Source organism: Zea mays, chromosome 8 (assembly GCF_902167145.1).
Source record: "Zea mays cultivar B73 chromosome 8, Zm-B73-REFERENCE-NAM-5.0, whole genome shotgun sequence".
In the NCBI taxonomy this organism is placed as follows: Eukaryota; Viridiplantae; Streptophyta; class Magnoliopsida; order Poales; family Poaceae; genus Zea; species Zea mays.
The window spans coordinates 11,376,560-11,391,448 of record NC_050103.1 but is presented as its reverse complement, the minus strand read 5'-3'; the positions used below and the strand labels follow the sequence as shown (position 1 = coordinate 11,391,448).

At 45.2% G+C, this 14,889-nt stretch overlaps 1 protein-coding gene across 2 annotated transcripts; it reads right to left on the bottom strand.

The window, feature by feature from the left end:
* Positions 1-311: 311 nt before the first annotated feature.
* On the bottom strand, positions 312-13,372 carry LOC100304369 (putative ubiquitin-conjugating enzyme E2 23). 2 transcript variants are annotated; one of them, XM_008656930.4, is made up of 8 exons: positions 13,176-13,372; positions 9,871-11,876; positions 9,518-9,652; positions 8,971-9,393; positions 1,730-1,799; positions 1,508-1,647; positions 1,056-1,367; positions 312-777 (listed from the first exon to the last, which is right to left on the bottom strand). In XM_008656930.4, the coding sequence occupies exons 2-8, from the start codon at positions 11,827-11,829 to the stop codon at positions 508-510; spliced, it is 3,309 nt and encodes a 1,102-aa protein (XP_008655152.1). In that variant the 5' UTR covers positions 11,830-11,876; positions 13,176-13,372; the 3' UTR covers positions 312-507. The 2 variants fall into 2 exon arrangements, with proteins under 2 accessions (XP_008655152.1, NP_001348343.1); NM_001361414.1 differs by having other exon boundaries at positions 337-777; positions 13,054-13,284.
* Between the last annotated feature and the right edge of the window lie 1,517 nt (positions 13,373-14,889).

Below are 14,889 nucleotides of genomic sequence, written 5' to 3'. Positions count from 1 at the left end.
CGGAGCGACAGCGTTGGTTTCTAGGACAGCAGCGATTGAATCAGATGTGCAGTTTTGGAACTCGCCGTATAAAATATTTGTACTAAAATAAACAACGGGAAAGTAAATCTGACAAACCGCCTTGTAATCTTATCGGACCCGCGTATATTCGTAAAATTAACACCAAACACCCGAAAGCATGTAAATAGATGGCTCTCGCATCTCCGTTCCAGGAATTTCACATCTCTGTTCGAGGAGTTTATAGGCCTGGTTCATATTGCCCACGCTCCTAGGGTCTTTAAACACCCTGCAAGTTCAACGGAAACATCAACTGCACAGGGTAGCTCGGTTCCATGTATCGAATAAATCATTTGGGGCCATATTTTCCAAATGTTTGACGGAAACAACAAACTTTGAATGTACATTTATACGAAAACAGCCTGGTGGTATTAAGTCACCATCTTTTCTGAAACCCGAAAAAAGAACAGATATAAAAGGCAAAAGATCCAAGTACAAGTCACTCAATGATCAGCTCTCTCTAACGGGGTCTGTTTTGCCAAGGTGCTCGTATTGGTCGCAATCAGCTCCATGCTCCTTCAGGGCTGTAATCAACCTTGGTAAAATCTTTGCTAGTGCAAGCTTGAAGCCGACAGAGCTCGAGTGCTCCGTGCTTCTGTTGGTGGTGCATGCGTCGTCAGTGAGAGTGCCAACAACATTTCCTTGCAAATATGCCTCACAGGCTTTAAGGATGTAGTGGCCACGCTTGCGGAAATGGCTCTTCACAAAATCCTCAAAATGCTGCAGTGACATGCATTAAGCAATTAGAAAATAAAGACGTATTGAATAGTTATCTTAAACTTTTTGAAATTAATTACGGTACCATATGAAGAGAAAGTGACCACTAGACGCTTAAACATTGAGATTTTCAAGATTTTATTGCATGATTATCAATTCGATGACAGATAGGTAAAATATGGTTCAGGTAACAAATTAGGAATGTACAGGCAATGAGCCAAACTGGGTTAACTGGGTAATGGGACAAGTGCAGTATAATTATGAAGGATAAGTTTAATTACCAAAGGAGGCCGTCTCAATATATACAGCATGGATTTCACGCTCAGCAGGTACGTATTCTCATTATACGGCACTGCATTCTTCTCCCCTTCAACAGTACCAACTTGCTTCTCGTACCCAGCCTCATTAAAATAGGGTTTTTCATTGAGAACCAATCCCTGAAGTGAAACCAGTACTTGTAGAATACTTGATGATGATGGGTCCCACACTTCGTTCCCTCTGCCGGTCCAAGTATTTAAGAGACTTAAGCAAACCTTTCCATCCACATACAGGTTTGGATTTACACGCAAACCACCAGAATGGTAGTATGCTGACTGCAGATTCAACAATGAATGCCAGGATGAGAATATTGCAGCAATGTCAGCAGAGTTCTTCCAATGTATTTATTTACAGTTTCAATGTACAGCAGTTATGGAAACCAAGACAAAGCATAGATGAGAGATGTTGCGATTACCGGAGGAACTTGCGGATACTCAGGTGGAAGGTAGAAATCAAAGAAGAACAGGCCATCTTGGTAGGGTGTTCCACTTGCTCCAACAATCACGGCTCTCAAGAGATCCATGCGATCCTCAAAGACTCTGACATAAATATAGTCTACAAATGCAGTGAAAGGAACATCAGCTAATCATAAGTTGTCCTTGGTTGCTTTTAGTGTTTGTATTGAGTAATAGCAGACCTGGTAGGTTCTTCTCAAGTATGCTCCATTCCTGCTGTACTTTTTTTACCCACTTTCTTCCACCCGTGCCCTGCCAGAACATTGTTTAACTATATGTAAGCAAGAAATCTCATACGGAAACATATTTGACTACAGCAGTAAAATGCCGACCAAAAAAAATCCCTCCAGCCACAAACAATTGCCATTTTGGAGATCAAAACAGTCACCAAAATGCAAAGTCCCTACTAACTTTTGTTCTTGTATGTTTATAAGATAGAGCAAAATTAGTAAATTACTGAGTTTCAGGACATGTTTACTCACATTTTCAAATCTAAATAGATATGGATCGCTGAATTTTATATACCTCAACTACATGCAATCAGAGAAGTCAACTACCATGACCAAAGGGAGTACTCCATACAATAATATGTATACTTGTAAGTTTGTCCTAAGCGAAACCATGTTATGTTTGACCCAATTTATAGGAGAAAATATCATTTGGGAAACCAATATAGTAGTATTATTAGATCAGCTATGAAATGTAAATTTTCAGATTGTATTTGATGTCACAGATGTTTATCATTTGTTTTACAGAATAGGTCAAAATTGTAAATAATTTGACTTACTACCTCTGTCCTGAAACATAAGGTACTCAAACAATCAAAAAATTTCACAATTTACAGGGATTCTAGGTGAAGTGGCATCCTAACTCAGTTTACAAAGACAGCATTCACATGCTACCTGCCATTAATGTTTATACCAGCCCAAATAGCTAGTCATAAGCTCTCCACGATTAAGGGAGGTTACATGCGTCATTTTCATTGCACCATATTATGTCCCAGAACTATGCCTTGTATTTCAGGATGGGGGGAGTAGGACAAACTCATAACTAACTATATTTTGGACAGGTAGTATCCAACAATGTAAACAGAATTGAAGAATTGTTTTCATAATTCAGATAAGGAAGAATACAATGCTCCGTTTTGATGTCGATATTGGAGGGTATGGAATTGAATTGGGCTCAATACCAAATCAGTCATGGTATTGAAATGAGATGTGAATCCAATTATATTGTTTGGATGCCACTGAATTGGAGTTTGGAATTGTGCGGTCAAATTCCGCGCAATACATAGGGATGACGCTCGGTATTGGAAGGGAGTTTATAGTTATAGTCCAATTCTATGGAATTGCATGTCTGATTCCAAATCTCAATTCCATATGCAACCAAACAACAGAATTTAGGAAAGCCGGTTCCAATTCCCAATTCTGTGCTCCAATATCTACATCCAAACGGGGTGCAAGTGTTATGACCGGTAATGCATGTGCGTCGCCGGGGTACATGCCTCGGCCATCAATCTCCTGTCTGTACAACTTTCGCAGTCGCGGTAGGATTCCAGATCCTATCAATCTGGTACCGGAGATACAAGGTGATGATGACTCCTAGAAGGAGCTGCAAATCCCACCACCACCGGCCGTCAACACCACTGTGAAGGCCTTGGTGGACATCGCCATACAGCAAGGCAATCTCCCCACCTGCATGTCGTCACTAGAGAACCAACAGGCGCCCTCCTCTATGGGCGCCATGCACCAAGATTTTCCCTAAGGGGTAGGGGGTGACGATGTCCCCATCCTCCACCGCCACCGTTGTGCCACCCTGCTCGCCGCGTCGCCCGCCACACTCTTGCACACCGCAACAGCCACCACTGCCCTGTCCTTTCCCATTTCCATCCACCAGATCAACTTTCCCTCCTCACCTTCCTCGCTACCAATGTTTCCGCAGGGACCGCCTTTCTCATCTGTGCGGGCGCCCTCTACTGTAGACGTTGCCCACGCGCCCGCCGATTTGAACGTTCCTCGCTTCAACAAGCTCGACTTCTCCACCTACGGCGTCAAGGTGGACCCCTGAACTGTCTCAACCATTACAAGCAGTTTTTATGTGGGTGGCGTACACTCGCCTCGGATCGTCTGGCTCGCTTCCTACCACCTCACAGGCACAGCCCAGACATGGTACTATGACTTGGAGACAGATGAGGACATGTCATTGTGGGAGCGATTCAAGGATCTTTGCCATCAGCGGGTTCGGTCCAGCCATCCATAGCAATTGTCTTGCTGAACTAGTGAGGTCCCCTTCCATGCTATGGTCCAAAACTACCAGGAGTGCTTCAACGTGCTGGTGAGCTACACGACAAATCTTCTGCCAATCCAAAAGGTCAACCTTTCCGTCGAGGATATTCTGAAGCATATTTGGTTCGACGTCGAGCTCCGAGAACCCTAGGACTTGCAGACGTCCATGCACCTGGCGCAAGATTACGACTGTCAAGTCGTAGCCACAATGCCAACCACGATGTCACGGGTCTCCTAGCCTCCCCAACCCTCGTGATTGGTGCTACTAGGCCCACAACACACATATGCGATGGCTGCAGCTGCGCCTATGCTGCCTGCACCACCTCCTATGGTGGCCCTACCTTCTCCCTAACACCAGTTCCGTTGCCTCACAATGGATCATCGAGTGCCATCGTCAAGGGCTATGTTACCTGTGACGAACCACATGTGTGGGGCCACCAGTGCCAACACTTGTTCCATCTTAAGGTCATCGACTACCTGCTTGACGAGGTACCCAAGGAAGTGGGCGACGAGGTGGCCCTTGATGATGGGCCCAACACCCCAGTTGTCTCCCTCCACGCCATCGTCAACATACACACCACGGACACCATGCACCTCCACACCTACATCCATGGTCATCGGCATGAACGGCTCGACCAACAACATCAATACCGGAGTCATGCACCGCATCGGACTAGCGACAACGAACCATACCAACATGCGGGTCATGGTGGCCAATGGTAACCACGTTCCTTATGAGGGCGTCGCACGCAACGTAGCCATGTGTGTTGGTCTGGAGTTCACCATCAACTGCTTTGGCATCGACTTGGGTGGGTTCGACCTTGCACTCGGTATCGACTACCTCCAAACCTTGGGACCCATCCTATGGATTTTGAGGCCCTCTGCATTCATTCTAGGGAGGTGATTGTTGCATCCTATGGGCGGGTGTGGGATCCCTTCACAACAACACACCACTGTTGTTCCGCTCTGTCACCGACAACCACCAGCAGTTGTTGCTGGACCGTCTACTCTAGCAGTACGATGCGATCTTCAACAAGCCCCACGAGCTACCACTGGTGCGGTCGTACAACCATAGGATCCACCTACTGTCAGATACCGCGTCGGTGGCCGTCTACCCTTACCGTTACCCACAGCTGCAAAAGGATGAGCTCGAGTAGCGGTGCAATGACAAGCTAGAGCAAGGCATCATCCAACCGAGCACTTCTCCATTCTCGACAATCATGCTGCTAGTCAAGCTGGAGGACTCCTAGAGGTTCTGCATGGACTACCATGCCCTAAACGACAAGACATCCATGGATGAATTCTCCATCCCTGTGATCGATGATCTCCTCGATGAGCTCCATGGCACCAAGTACTTCACCAAGTTAGACTTGTGGTCCGGCTATCATCATGTGAGGTAGGCCTGGGCAAAAAGAACCGGAACCGAGGAACCGAACCGAAATAACCGAGAACCGGAACCGAACTAACCGAACCGAAGGAACCGTTATGAAATTCGGTTCTGGTAATTTGAGAACCGAAATAAATGAGATATTTTCGGTTCTGCACTCCAAAGAACCGAAAGAACCGAAAGAACCGAAAAACCCAAAAGTATTAGATTCAATTTGTTACATGTGTTTGTAACTTTGGATGTTGTGTTAACGACCTATGTTGAACCTCTAATCATCCATGTATTATCTATGAAATTATGGTCATTGTGCACTTGTCGTTGTTTGTGGGGAGATGTTGCTGAAATTTCTCACAAAAGTTGTCGTTATTCAGAATTTTAGAGTGACTGTTATAGTTCGGTTAGAACCGAGGAACCGAACCGAAGAACCGAGAACCGAACTAGTCGGTTCTGGTTTCTTTATCTTGCTATTTCGGTTCCAGTTTTTGAAGAACCGAATATCTACAAGAACCGAGGAACCGAACCGAACCGAAGAACCGAATGCCCAGTCCTAATGTGAGGATGCATCCTGAGGACATCGAGAAGACAATTTTCTGTACCAACCACAACCACTTCGAATTCCTCGTCATGCCTTTCAGCCTCTCTAATGCGTCGACCACATTCTAGGCACCGATTAACGACGTCCTCCAGGATTTCATCCATAGGTCTGTGCTCGTCTTCTTTAACAACACTTTAATATACAATTTTTCATAGTCTGAGCACCTGCAACATGTTCGTCTCGTCTTTGAGGCCCTCGGTGCACACGACCCCACTTGAAGTGGTCAAAGTGCACTTTTGAGGCGGCGTTGATCGCCTAACTTGTCCATATTATCTCCGCCAACATCACCATGGACAACGACAAGGTCGAAGCCGTCTCGTCCTAGCCTGAGCCTCGCTCGCTAGGTCGTGCACAACTTCCTAAGGCTAGACGGCTAATACCGAAAGTTCATGCAGGACTTTGGCACGATCATTGTGAAGGCATGGGCAAGGGCGACCGAGACAACCATGTCTGGGTGGCTGAGGGCAATGGAGTGTGCCTACTTGGAGAAGAGATCGACAATGGTGAGAATGTTAGATTTCCTGTATACCTTAGGAAGGACATCGATGAAGTCTATGGAGATATCAGCCCACACCTAGGAACGGCACATTGAACTGCTGAAGGAGACCACCCGGGTGCTGGGTCGGCGTCTTGTGTTGTTATGTGACGCGTGTATGGACAACGATGAGCGCCATGTCACCGAGTTGTTGGATAGTCTTTTGTATCCCCTCATAGTCGATGGTATTAGCCAATGCAAGGGTGGTAATAGATCATGATCTAAACGTTTCTTCACAGTTTGTTTGAGCTCCAAGCTCCACTGCTCCAGTCACCGGCAGCTAGTCCAAGGCTCCAAGCTCCACGGCTCCTTCACCGGCGGTTGGTCCAAGACTCCAAGGCTCCAAGCTCCAGTCACCTACGCCGGCGTCTCCAGTCCAGCAGTGAGCAGACCAATAGCAGTGAGCCATTGACCCTCACTCCCTTAGTCGAGATGAGCTCGTCATCTGATGGTAGCACCTGGTCCCCTCCTCTCCCTTTCCTATCTCTTACCAGTTACCACTTACCATTGTCCACTGCAATCCTATAGTTCACACTTCATAGGATGTCTGTAGATTGCATAGTTCACACTTCACAGGATCCTATCTCTTACCATGACTGATTAGGCGTCCTAATCGTCACCCTAATCACGATTAGGCGCCTGGTCGGTCCTATAGCCCGACCAGCTGGTCGCCCAACTTGTAATCACTGGCGACCAACCTCTTCATCGTTCGCGGTTGCGGCATGGATCTCATCAAGTAGGTGGAACAAGGGCCTAGAGTGGTTGTACAACGTTGTGAAGTTCCCACTGATGTTGGTGTCACGATGCGAGAGGGCATGTGGCACCGAGTTGAGGTGATCGGGACAGTACACAACTGCGAAATCGAAGCCGAATAGCTTGCTGATCCACTGTGTTGGGGAACAGTTGACAGTCGTTGGCCCGAGAGGAATTTGAGGCTGTAGTGGTTAGTGCGGATGAGGAAGCAGTGACTCCAGAGGTACGGCCACCAATGCCGCACATGCTGAACTGGATCGATGAGTTCACGCTCGTATGCTGCCAGCTTGTGATGACCGGAGGTGAAGGGCCAACTGAAGAAGGCTAGGGGACCACCCTTGGTGGAGAACAACGTTGAAACCCACACCCAAAGTGTCCACACTCAAAGCGTCGCAGTGGATGACAAACTATCGGTCGAAGTCTAGCATTTGTAGGACGAGCCCCATGGAGAGGATGTCCTTGAGTGTCGTGAACGCCTCCGCTGCCTCAGGTGTCCAGGTAAAGGCATTCTTCAAGAGTGTTGTTCATCTACTCGACTTCCCTACATTCGTCGTCAACGACTGCGACCCAGTCTTCACCAGTCACATGTAGTATGACCTCTTCAAGATGGCTAGTGTCAAGCTCCACTTGAGCACGGCGATCTACACTCAAACAGAGGGTCAGTCAGAGGTCGTCAACAAGGTGATCATAATGTACCTCTGTTGCACCACGAGGGATCGTCTGCATGCCTAGGTTGACTCCGCCTTAGACGGAATATTGCTATAATACTTTGTTCCACATGGCGCTCAGCACCACACCATTCCAGGTGGTGTACAGTCGTCCCCCACAACCAATTCTTCAGCACGTCACAAGGACACCTCAGTCGGAGGCGGTTGACACCCTCTTGTGCGACCCCAATGCCTTCCTCACAAAGGCTCACGAGTGCCTTCTCTAGGCCCAACTGTATGCTAAGCGCTACTACAACAACCTCCATTGTGAGCTTGAGTTCGCGGTGGGTGATTGGGTGTGGTTGTCTCCACCGATTCACACACTCGTTGGAGTCCCGACTCACGGGTAAGCTCGGGCCACGCTATGCCAGCCCCTTCCCGGTGCTGGAACGCGTCGGGCAGGTGGCTTATCGCCTTTAGCTTCCAGTAGTCACTCATCGTGGAGACTTATTCCACGTGGGGCTGCTCAAGCCGTTCTGTGGGACTCCCCCGATGAGGCGATGACTCAATCACCCACACCAACCATACATGATGGTCGACTACTACCCAAGCTAGAGTGTGTGTTGAGCGCTCATCTACACCAGGACACCTGTCATGTCCTCGTTCAGTGATGCGGCCTACCCAGCGATGACACCACTTAGGAGCCACTTCCACAATTCAAGGACCCCTACCCCAACATCCAACTTGAGGATGGGTTGTTCAAAGAGACGGGGAGAGATGTTATGACTTGTATATCATGTGCGCCGCCGGGGGTATACACCCCAACCGTCAATATCCTATCCATACAATACAAATTGTGTTGTCGCAATAGGATTCTAGATCCTATCAACAAGTGTACTACTCCCTTTGTCCCGATATACACCCCTGATTCAAAGACCAAGAAATGTATTTAATTCTCTCTATACTACCGCATCGATGTACGCATGTCTAGAGAGAGCACACCTTATATTATGGGACTAGAATAAAAAGTGGTTACGCCTTATATACCAGGACAGAGGGAGTACAAATAAATAATATTCCCCTCTGTTCCAAATTGTAAGTGCATAGCTTTTGCTACCTTCCTAAATATATATTATGTATAGATACATAGTAAAAGCTAGAACAACTTACAATTTAGAACATAGGGAGTAATAACATAAGAACAGTAGTGTGAGAATTCACCTGGGCTATGTTTTCAAGGTAATGGTGGTCTGGAGGACATTGCAGAATATCAAAGTGTTTGAAACATTCCAAATCTACAAGATTATCAGCCATGACCACATCTACAGACTTCTCGACAGAAGAATCGTTTTCTATTACTGCAGCATCCTCTGGCGATTCCACATTATTCTCATTAATCTTATCAATGTCATCACTAGTTTCTGAAACTTCATTAGACTGGTGAGACTCAACTTCATCCATAGCATCCGAGTTTGACGATCTATCTAAATGCCTTCTACCTCGAGCGAAGAGATCACTCGCTAGTCGGGTCACAAACCCAAAAGCAACTGAAAGGGGACCAGTTGCAACAGAACTTCCATTCTGGGAGCTGAATGAACCATCTTCCCTTTCAATGCTATTCTCAGGTATGCTTTGTGAATCATCCTGACAGAGGATAGGAAACAATAATATAAAGAACAAAAGGAAACTAAAAGGTGTTTTGGAGATATATCCGAGATATAACTTATCAAAATAATTAATGATAATGTCAACCAGCAGTCAAGAATACCTTTGCAGAATCATCAAGTACATCCATTTCATTGTCATCAACAGTCTCCCAGCTAGCACCATCAGAGGCTGTTCCGTCATCTAGTGAGGCATCATCATCTTCACGGCCAACAACATATATTTCATGAGGCCCAACCTGAAACAGCAGTAGATCATTAAAACAAATATAGGTAACGCATGAAGCTGCAGAATAGTGAAGTAAGCGTCAGGTCAGGTAGTAAAAGGAAATGATTACGCTAGACAAGCCTGAACAGGTTGACAAGGCAAAAAAGATTCAGCTAACCGTTTTGACACAATAAACTCCTAATGCTAGTTCACATAAATGATAGTGTTTAGGCATTAGCTGTAAAATACCTTTGAAATCGACCCATCACCCCAAATGACTTCAATCTCACCGTCTTGAAAGCCAACTATATTTCCAGCCCATGAGAGGCTTGTAAACTGCGAGCAGGATTCCTTCTGCAAAAGTTGTTCACTTGCACTAGTATTAGAGGGTGCATCATTTGAGGCAGCAAATCCTTCCGAGGCATCGACCGTCCTATCTAGTTCCATTTGATCCTTGTTATTGGTTGATTCAATTACAGGTGAGACAGGCGGCAAGCGAACGACAATATCTCCATAGCAATAATCATAATCCGGATGGCCATCCAGTTCATATGCACTCACAATTTCATTACACACGATATTCTTTGTCTCCTCTGGATGTAGCGAAGGCTTAAACCATGATACAGTTACTGTTCGGTCCTTAGCACTAACACTTCTAACAAGACCCACACGCCTTGGTTCAGAAGAATCATCAACATCATTTGTGACCTTGTCCACAACATACTGCTCAGGGAAGAACTCATGGTCATTTGGATTGTGGATAGGAATCAACGATGTTGCGGCTACCCCACATTCCTTTGTCCCGTCCTGCCAGATTACATCAACTTTGGTACAAGTATTTGCAATGAGTAGAGCTCGCTCAAAGCTGTCGTCTCTTTTTTTCGTTCTTTTATGTTTTTTTAGGGACACTTTCCTAAGCTTTTTCCTAGATGTTGCATTGTCCTGTGGCTCCTTTAGAATGCTTGATACACTAGTTTCTGATTCTTTGGCTATGCATGAATTATCTCCGTCCGACATACTCAATCCATCTGCAGTAGAATCAACATCTATTTGCCTATGACCTGCATCTGTATCAGTCATTTGATCTTGTTCAGTCTGAACATCAGCTTGAGATTCTGGAATATCAGACAGTGGAACTGAGCTTTCTGGGCATGTACAGATCTGACCTGTATGCTTATCAGAATTAATCACGGTATCATTAGTACATAAAGTGTATCGGTGAGGAAGACACCAGTCAGTTAATTGCCAGTTTGCATAAGAGAAACAAGACAGAAGAGTAAGGTCCTTTGGGTTCTGCTTCTCTGGAGGAACAGGTTGCTGATCTGAAGCAAAGTGTGCAGATGCAATCCAATAGACTATAACAGAAACACTTTCCACTTTTGTGACAGTACCTTCAAGACGACTTGCTCTCCACAATCCATTAAGCCACCTTGATGTTTTGAAAACAGATGATGACACTGCCTTCACACGCTGTCCTGGATAAAAAGGACAATCTGTATCTGGATGCATTGGGCCAAATACTGGCTTTAAGCACATAGGATCTGCTCTATTGACTTTACAGACAGAGCCATCGTCAAAAAGCACATTAACACTATCGAGCACTTCATCAACTCGACCAAGCCATAGCCCAGAGACAACATAATCACCCACATTGAATTCCCTGATTCGTCTCAAATCCTTGGAAGAAACACCCTTTATCATATCGCCATTCACACCTTGCAAATCAACCACAAGATTGACATCCAAAACAAGCCCCATCTGACCAGTTGGATCTGAGGCAGAGGCAACTAAATCACCATGAAGGAAACTTCTATCAACAACAACTACCTCATCAATGTCTTCTGTTTTTTCACTATCATCAAGCCATAACACTCGAACTTTGTTATCCGGCAAAGAACTCTGGCTTTCAACTTCAGCTCCATTACTAGCATTATCACCATCAGCAGCACCATTTTCTGCTCCACGAACAGTTTTATCTTCATGTTCCTCAGTATCAATATCATCATCAGTGATGCTACCTTCAGAATCATATTCCCCAGCTACCTCTAAAACTAATCCACGGACATCCTCCTTGGACTTCAAGCTCACAACATCTTCTCTGTAAATAAAAACATCTTGTACTTCTTCAGGCACACTAGCATCCATGGACTTCTTGTTTTCCTGGTTATGCTCCGCATTGTTTACTGAACCATTTGGTAGACTTTCCATGCTTGGAATCAACTATAAAAGTAGATTCCAAACAATCAAGTAGCCCTCTATTCAAGTGAAACACGTAGAACATGTTTAAGATAAGAAACATGAGGCTAAGCATGAAACTTGGGAGAAAAACAAATTCGAAAGTCTTAACATATGGCATATGCAAACATTTCCACAAAAGTACGCAGATCACCAATTGCTTTACTGCTAGAATTTTAAAAGTAAGCCAATGAGTTGTACCTAGTTTCCTAACAAACAATACTTTTCCTTAACACAAGGAACAAGTGGAACGTACATGCAATGCAGGGTCCTAGCTCCAGCAATGCAGTTCCATTGAAGTATCGTGGGAGTGCAGTAAAATAGTAAATATTTACTGAAAAATAGACCTATATGTTGTTTTACTTATGTATTATAATCCTAAATTCATAAATCATCAAGAAGCCACAGAAATCTATAATGCATTTATTTGCATATATATGGCATTTTATTTTGTGAGCATGTAGTTTGCACAAACTTTTATATGCATTAAAATTACAAGGAGCTCAAGAACTATAGAACATCGATGTGTACTTAGTGATAGTTTCATCAGGAAATAATGCTGAAACTGTAAACATAGGAATAACTTAATTCATGAAGATAAAATAGCAGTAACAGTCATGGAAACAATTGAATTTCAATATATTAACCATGTAAATAACCTTGTATGATCATAAACATTACATGGGCATTGTTTCAACCACTCATGAAAATAGACAAGAAAACAATTACATATTTCAGCAAAAAACGGATATGAGTTGAAGACTTTTATAAAATTTGAGGGGAAAAACCACACATGCTGGTTATAATTGAAGAATAGGCAATTATAGCCTTATAGGCATTGAAAGCAAGAGCTGCAACAAGCAACCTAACAGGCTGAAGTGAGCATGGTGCACATACTCTTTCAGCTTAAAGTTCAATTGCTAATCTAACATGGCTATTGTTCTTGCCAACCCAAATCAAACAAACACCTTATTCTATGTACTAGCAGCCCAATATGCCGGACTCAAGAGTCTGTAAGCAATCACACATCTAAAATTCCACGAAACCCCAATCCAACCAAGCTAAACTAACAGTCGGCCTAGTAAGGCATAATTAATCTGCGCCCTATGCGGGCATCCGCCATCCAGCCCCAGCAACTGCAGCACTCTCCGGAACCGAATCGAGACACGGGTAAAAGCCTAATCGGCCAGCAGATACCTTTCGATTGACAATCCACGAACTATGACTCCAAGAGTAGTCGCGTCGCGGCCGTGCAAGCGCCGGAAAACCACGCAAGTCGGAGGCGATCGATAGCGAGGGGATGATGGGGACGGACTGACCGGCTATCGGAGCGGCCAGGATCGACGGCTGCGGGATCGGCGGCGGCGAGGCGGCGCGCCTAGGGTCGATGAGAGAGGCGGGCGACAAGAGGAAGCGGTGGCGAGGCGCAGGAGAGGAAAAAAATGCTGGGAAAAAGGCGAAAGCAGAAAAAACACGAACAGCCCTACAGGAGAAGTCGAGAAGAGGCAAACGTGGGGACAAGGCCTCGGGTAGTCGGGTTCTGGTCCGTTTGAGGCCTGGTTTGGCACTCGTGGTCGTGGCCTCGAGGGGTGGTTAGGCTTTTTGCTGGCGTCCACGGTAGCACAGAAATGGTCTTTTGCTCAAATTTTATTTTTTTAATAGACTTTTAATTTCTAAAAAATTATTTCTAAGTTATTTTTTAAGTAATTGAGTTTAAAAAAAGAGCTCTATGATTTATAGCTTCGAATTAGTATCAGTAGATGTATTTAACTAGTATTATATTTTTGTTGTTTAATAAATTTAGTTAAATATAAAAAACTTTGACTCAGAATAACTCTAAGGTTTACTCAGAAAAAAAAAGTAGGAAGTAGTTTGCATACTCGTAACTACTAGGTGGATACAAATGCGATGTCGACGGTATGAATAATCCGGATAACACTATATATTTTCATTAACATTAAATTGAAGGATTTTTACCATACACGGCACACAAAAATTGTTTGTGTATTTTATATCTCTACTCTCTACTATACTTAAAACATCAATTTCAACGGTCGTCCTGTGTTATCTTCTTACAAAAAGTCTCTACATTTTTTTCAAATTAACTCGTAAAATATTAAAAAGCACTGCAAGAGATGGACACCCTGGTGGAAGAAGGGTGGAAGACACTGGACGAAGCTGTATAACCAGTAGAACATCATGCCCAGATGTTTATAATATTGAATATAAATTATATATATGTATATATGATTTTTTGTAAAATAAAAAAAATAATCGTGACGGGCCGAGCCAGCACTATGGGCTGATGCTACGACCCAATCACCGCATGATGCTCGTGTCGGGTTGGCCCAGACACCATTAAATGGGTTGTGCCTCGGACCGGCTCGCTAGACACGGCTCATTTGGTCATTTATACCTCCGCACGATAATGATGGTCCTCGCCTCAGTTGCCACCACATCGTTCGTCATTCTACTTATTTTCTCTCTCCCCTCATGCCTCCACCTCCGCGTCACCCCATTATCGGCAGAGGGCGTAGAAGCAAGCGCCTCCTCCCCGTATTCGTCTGACATCAGCCTCGACACCGACTCGCGCAGTGGCTATTGCACGTCCACGAGTACATTTCACATCATGCACGCACCATCATTTTCGCCGTCGTCGGACGTCCCGTTCGGCTTCTCGGCCTTCGCCCTGTTCTTCCCCCCCAACCTGCTGCCCCCGCCCACGGTCGTAGCCGTGAGCCGACCGACGCTCGTCGACGCGGGTACAGGGCGAGTCGGGCATGCTCCTGGCTTTCTCCGTGCGTGCCGTCGAGGAGGACATGGTGGCGCCTGCCACGTTTATGTTATCTTAGCGATGAGGAGTTCAGGTCTGAGATATTGGACAACTAAGGCCCATAGCGTGGCAGCAGTCGGCATATGCTACGGAGTTGGTGGTGGTCTTGTGTCGATTTGGCGGGTCTAGGGCTGGGAAGACACTTGCATTCTCTCACCCTTCTCGGACTGACGTCTGGTGCAGGTGCCTCTCGGTTTGAA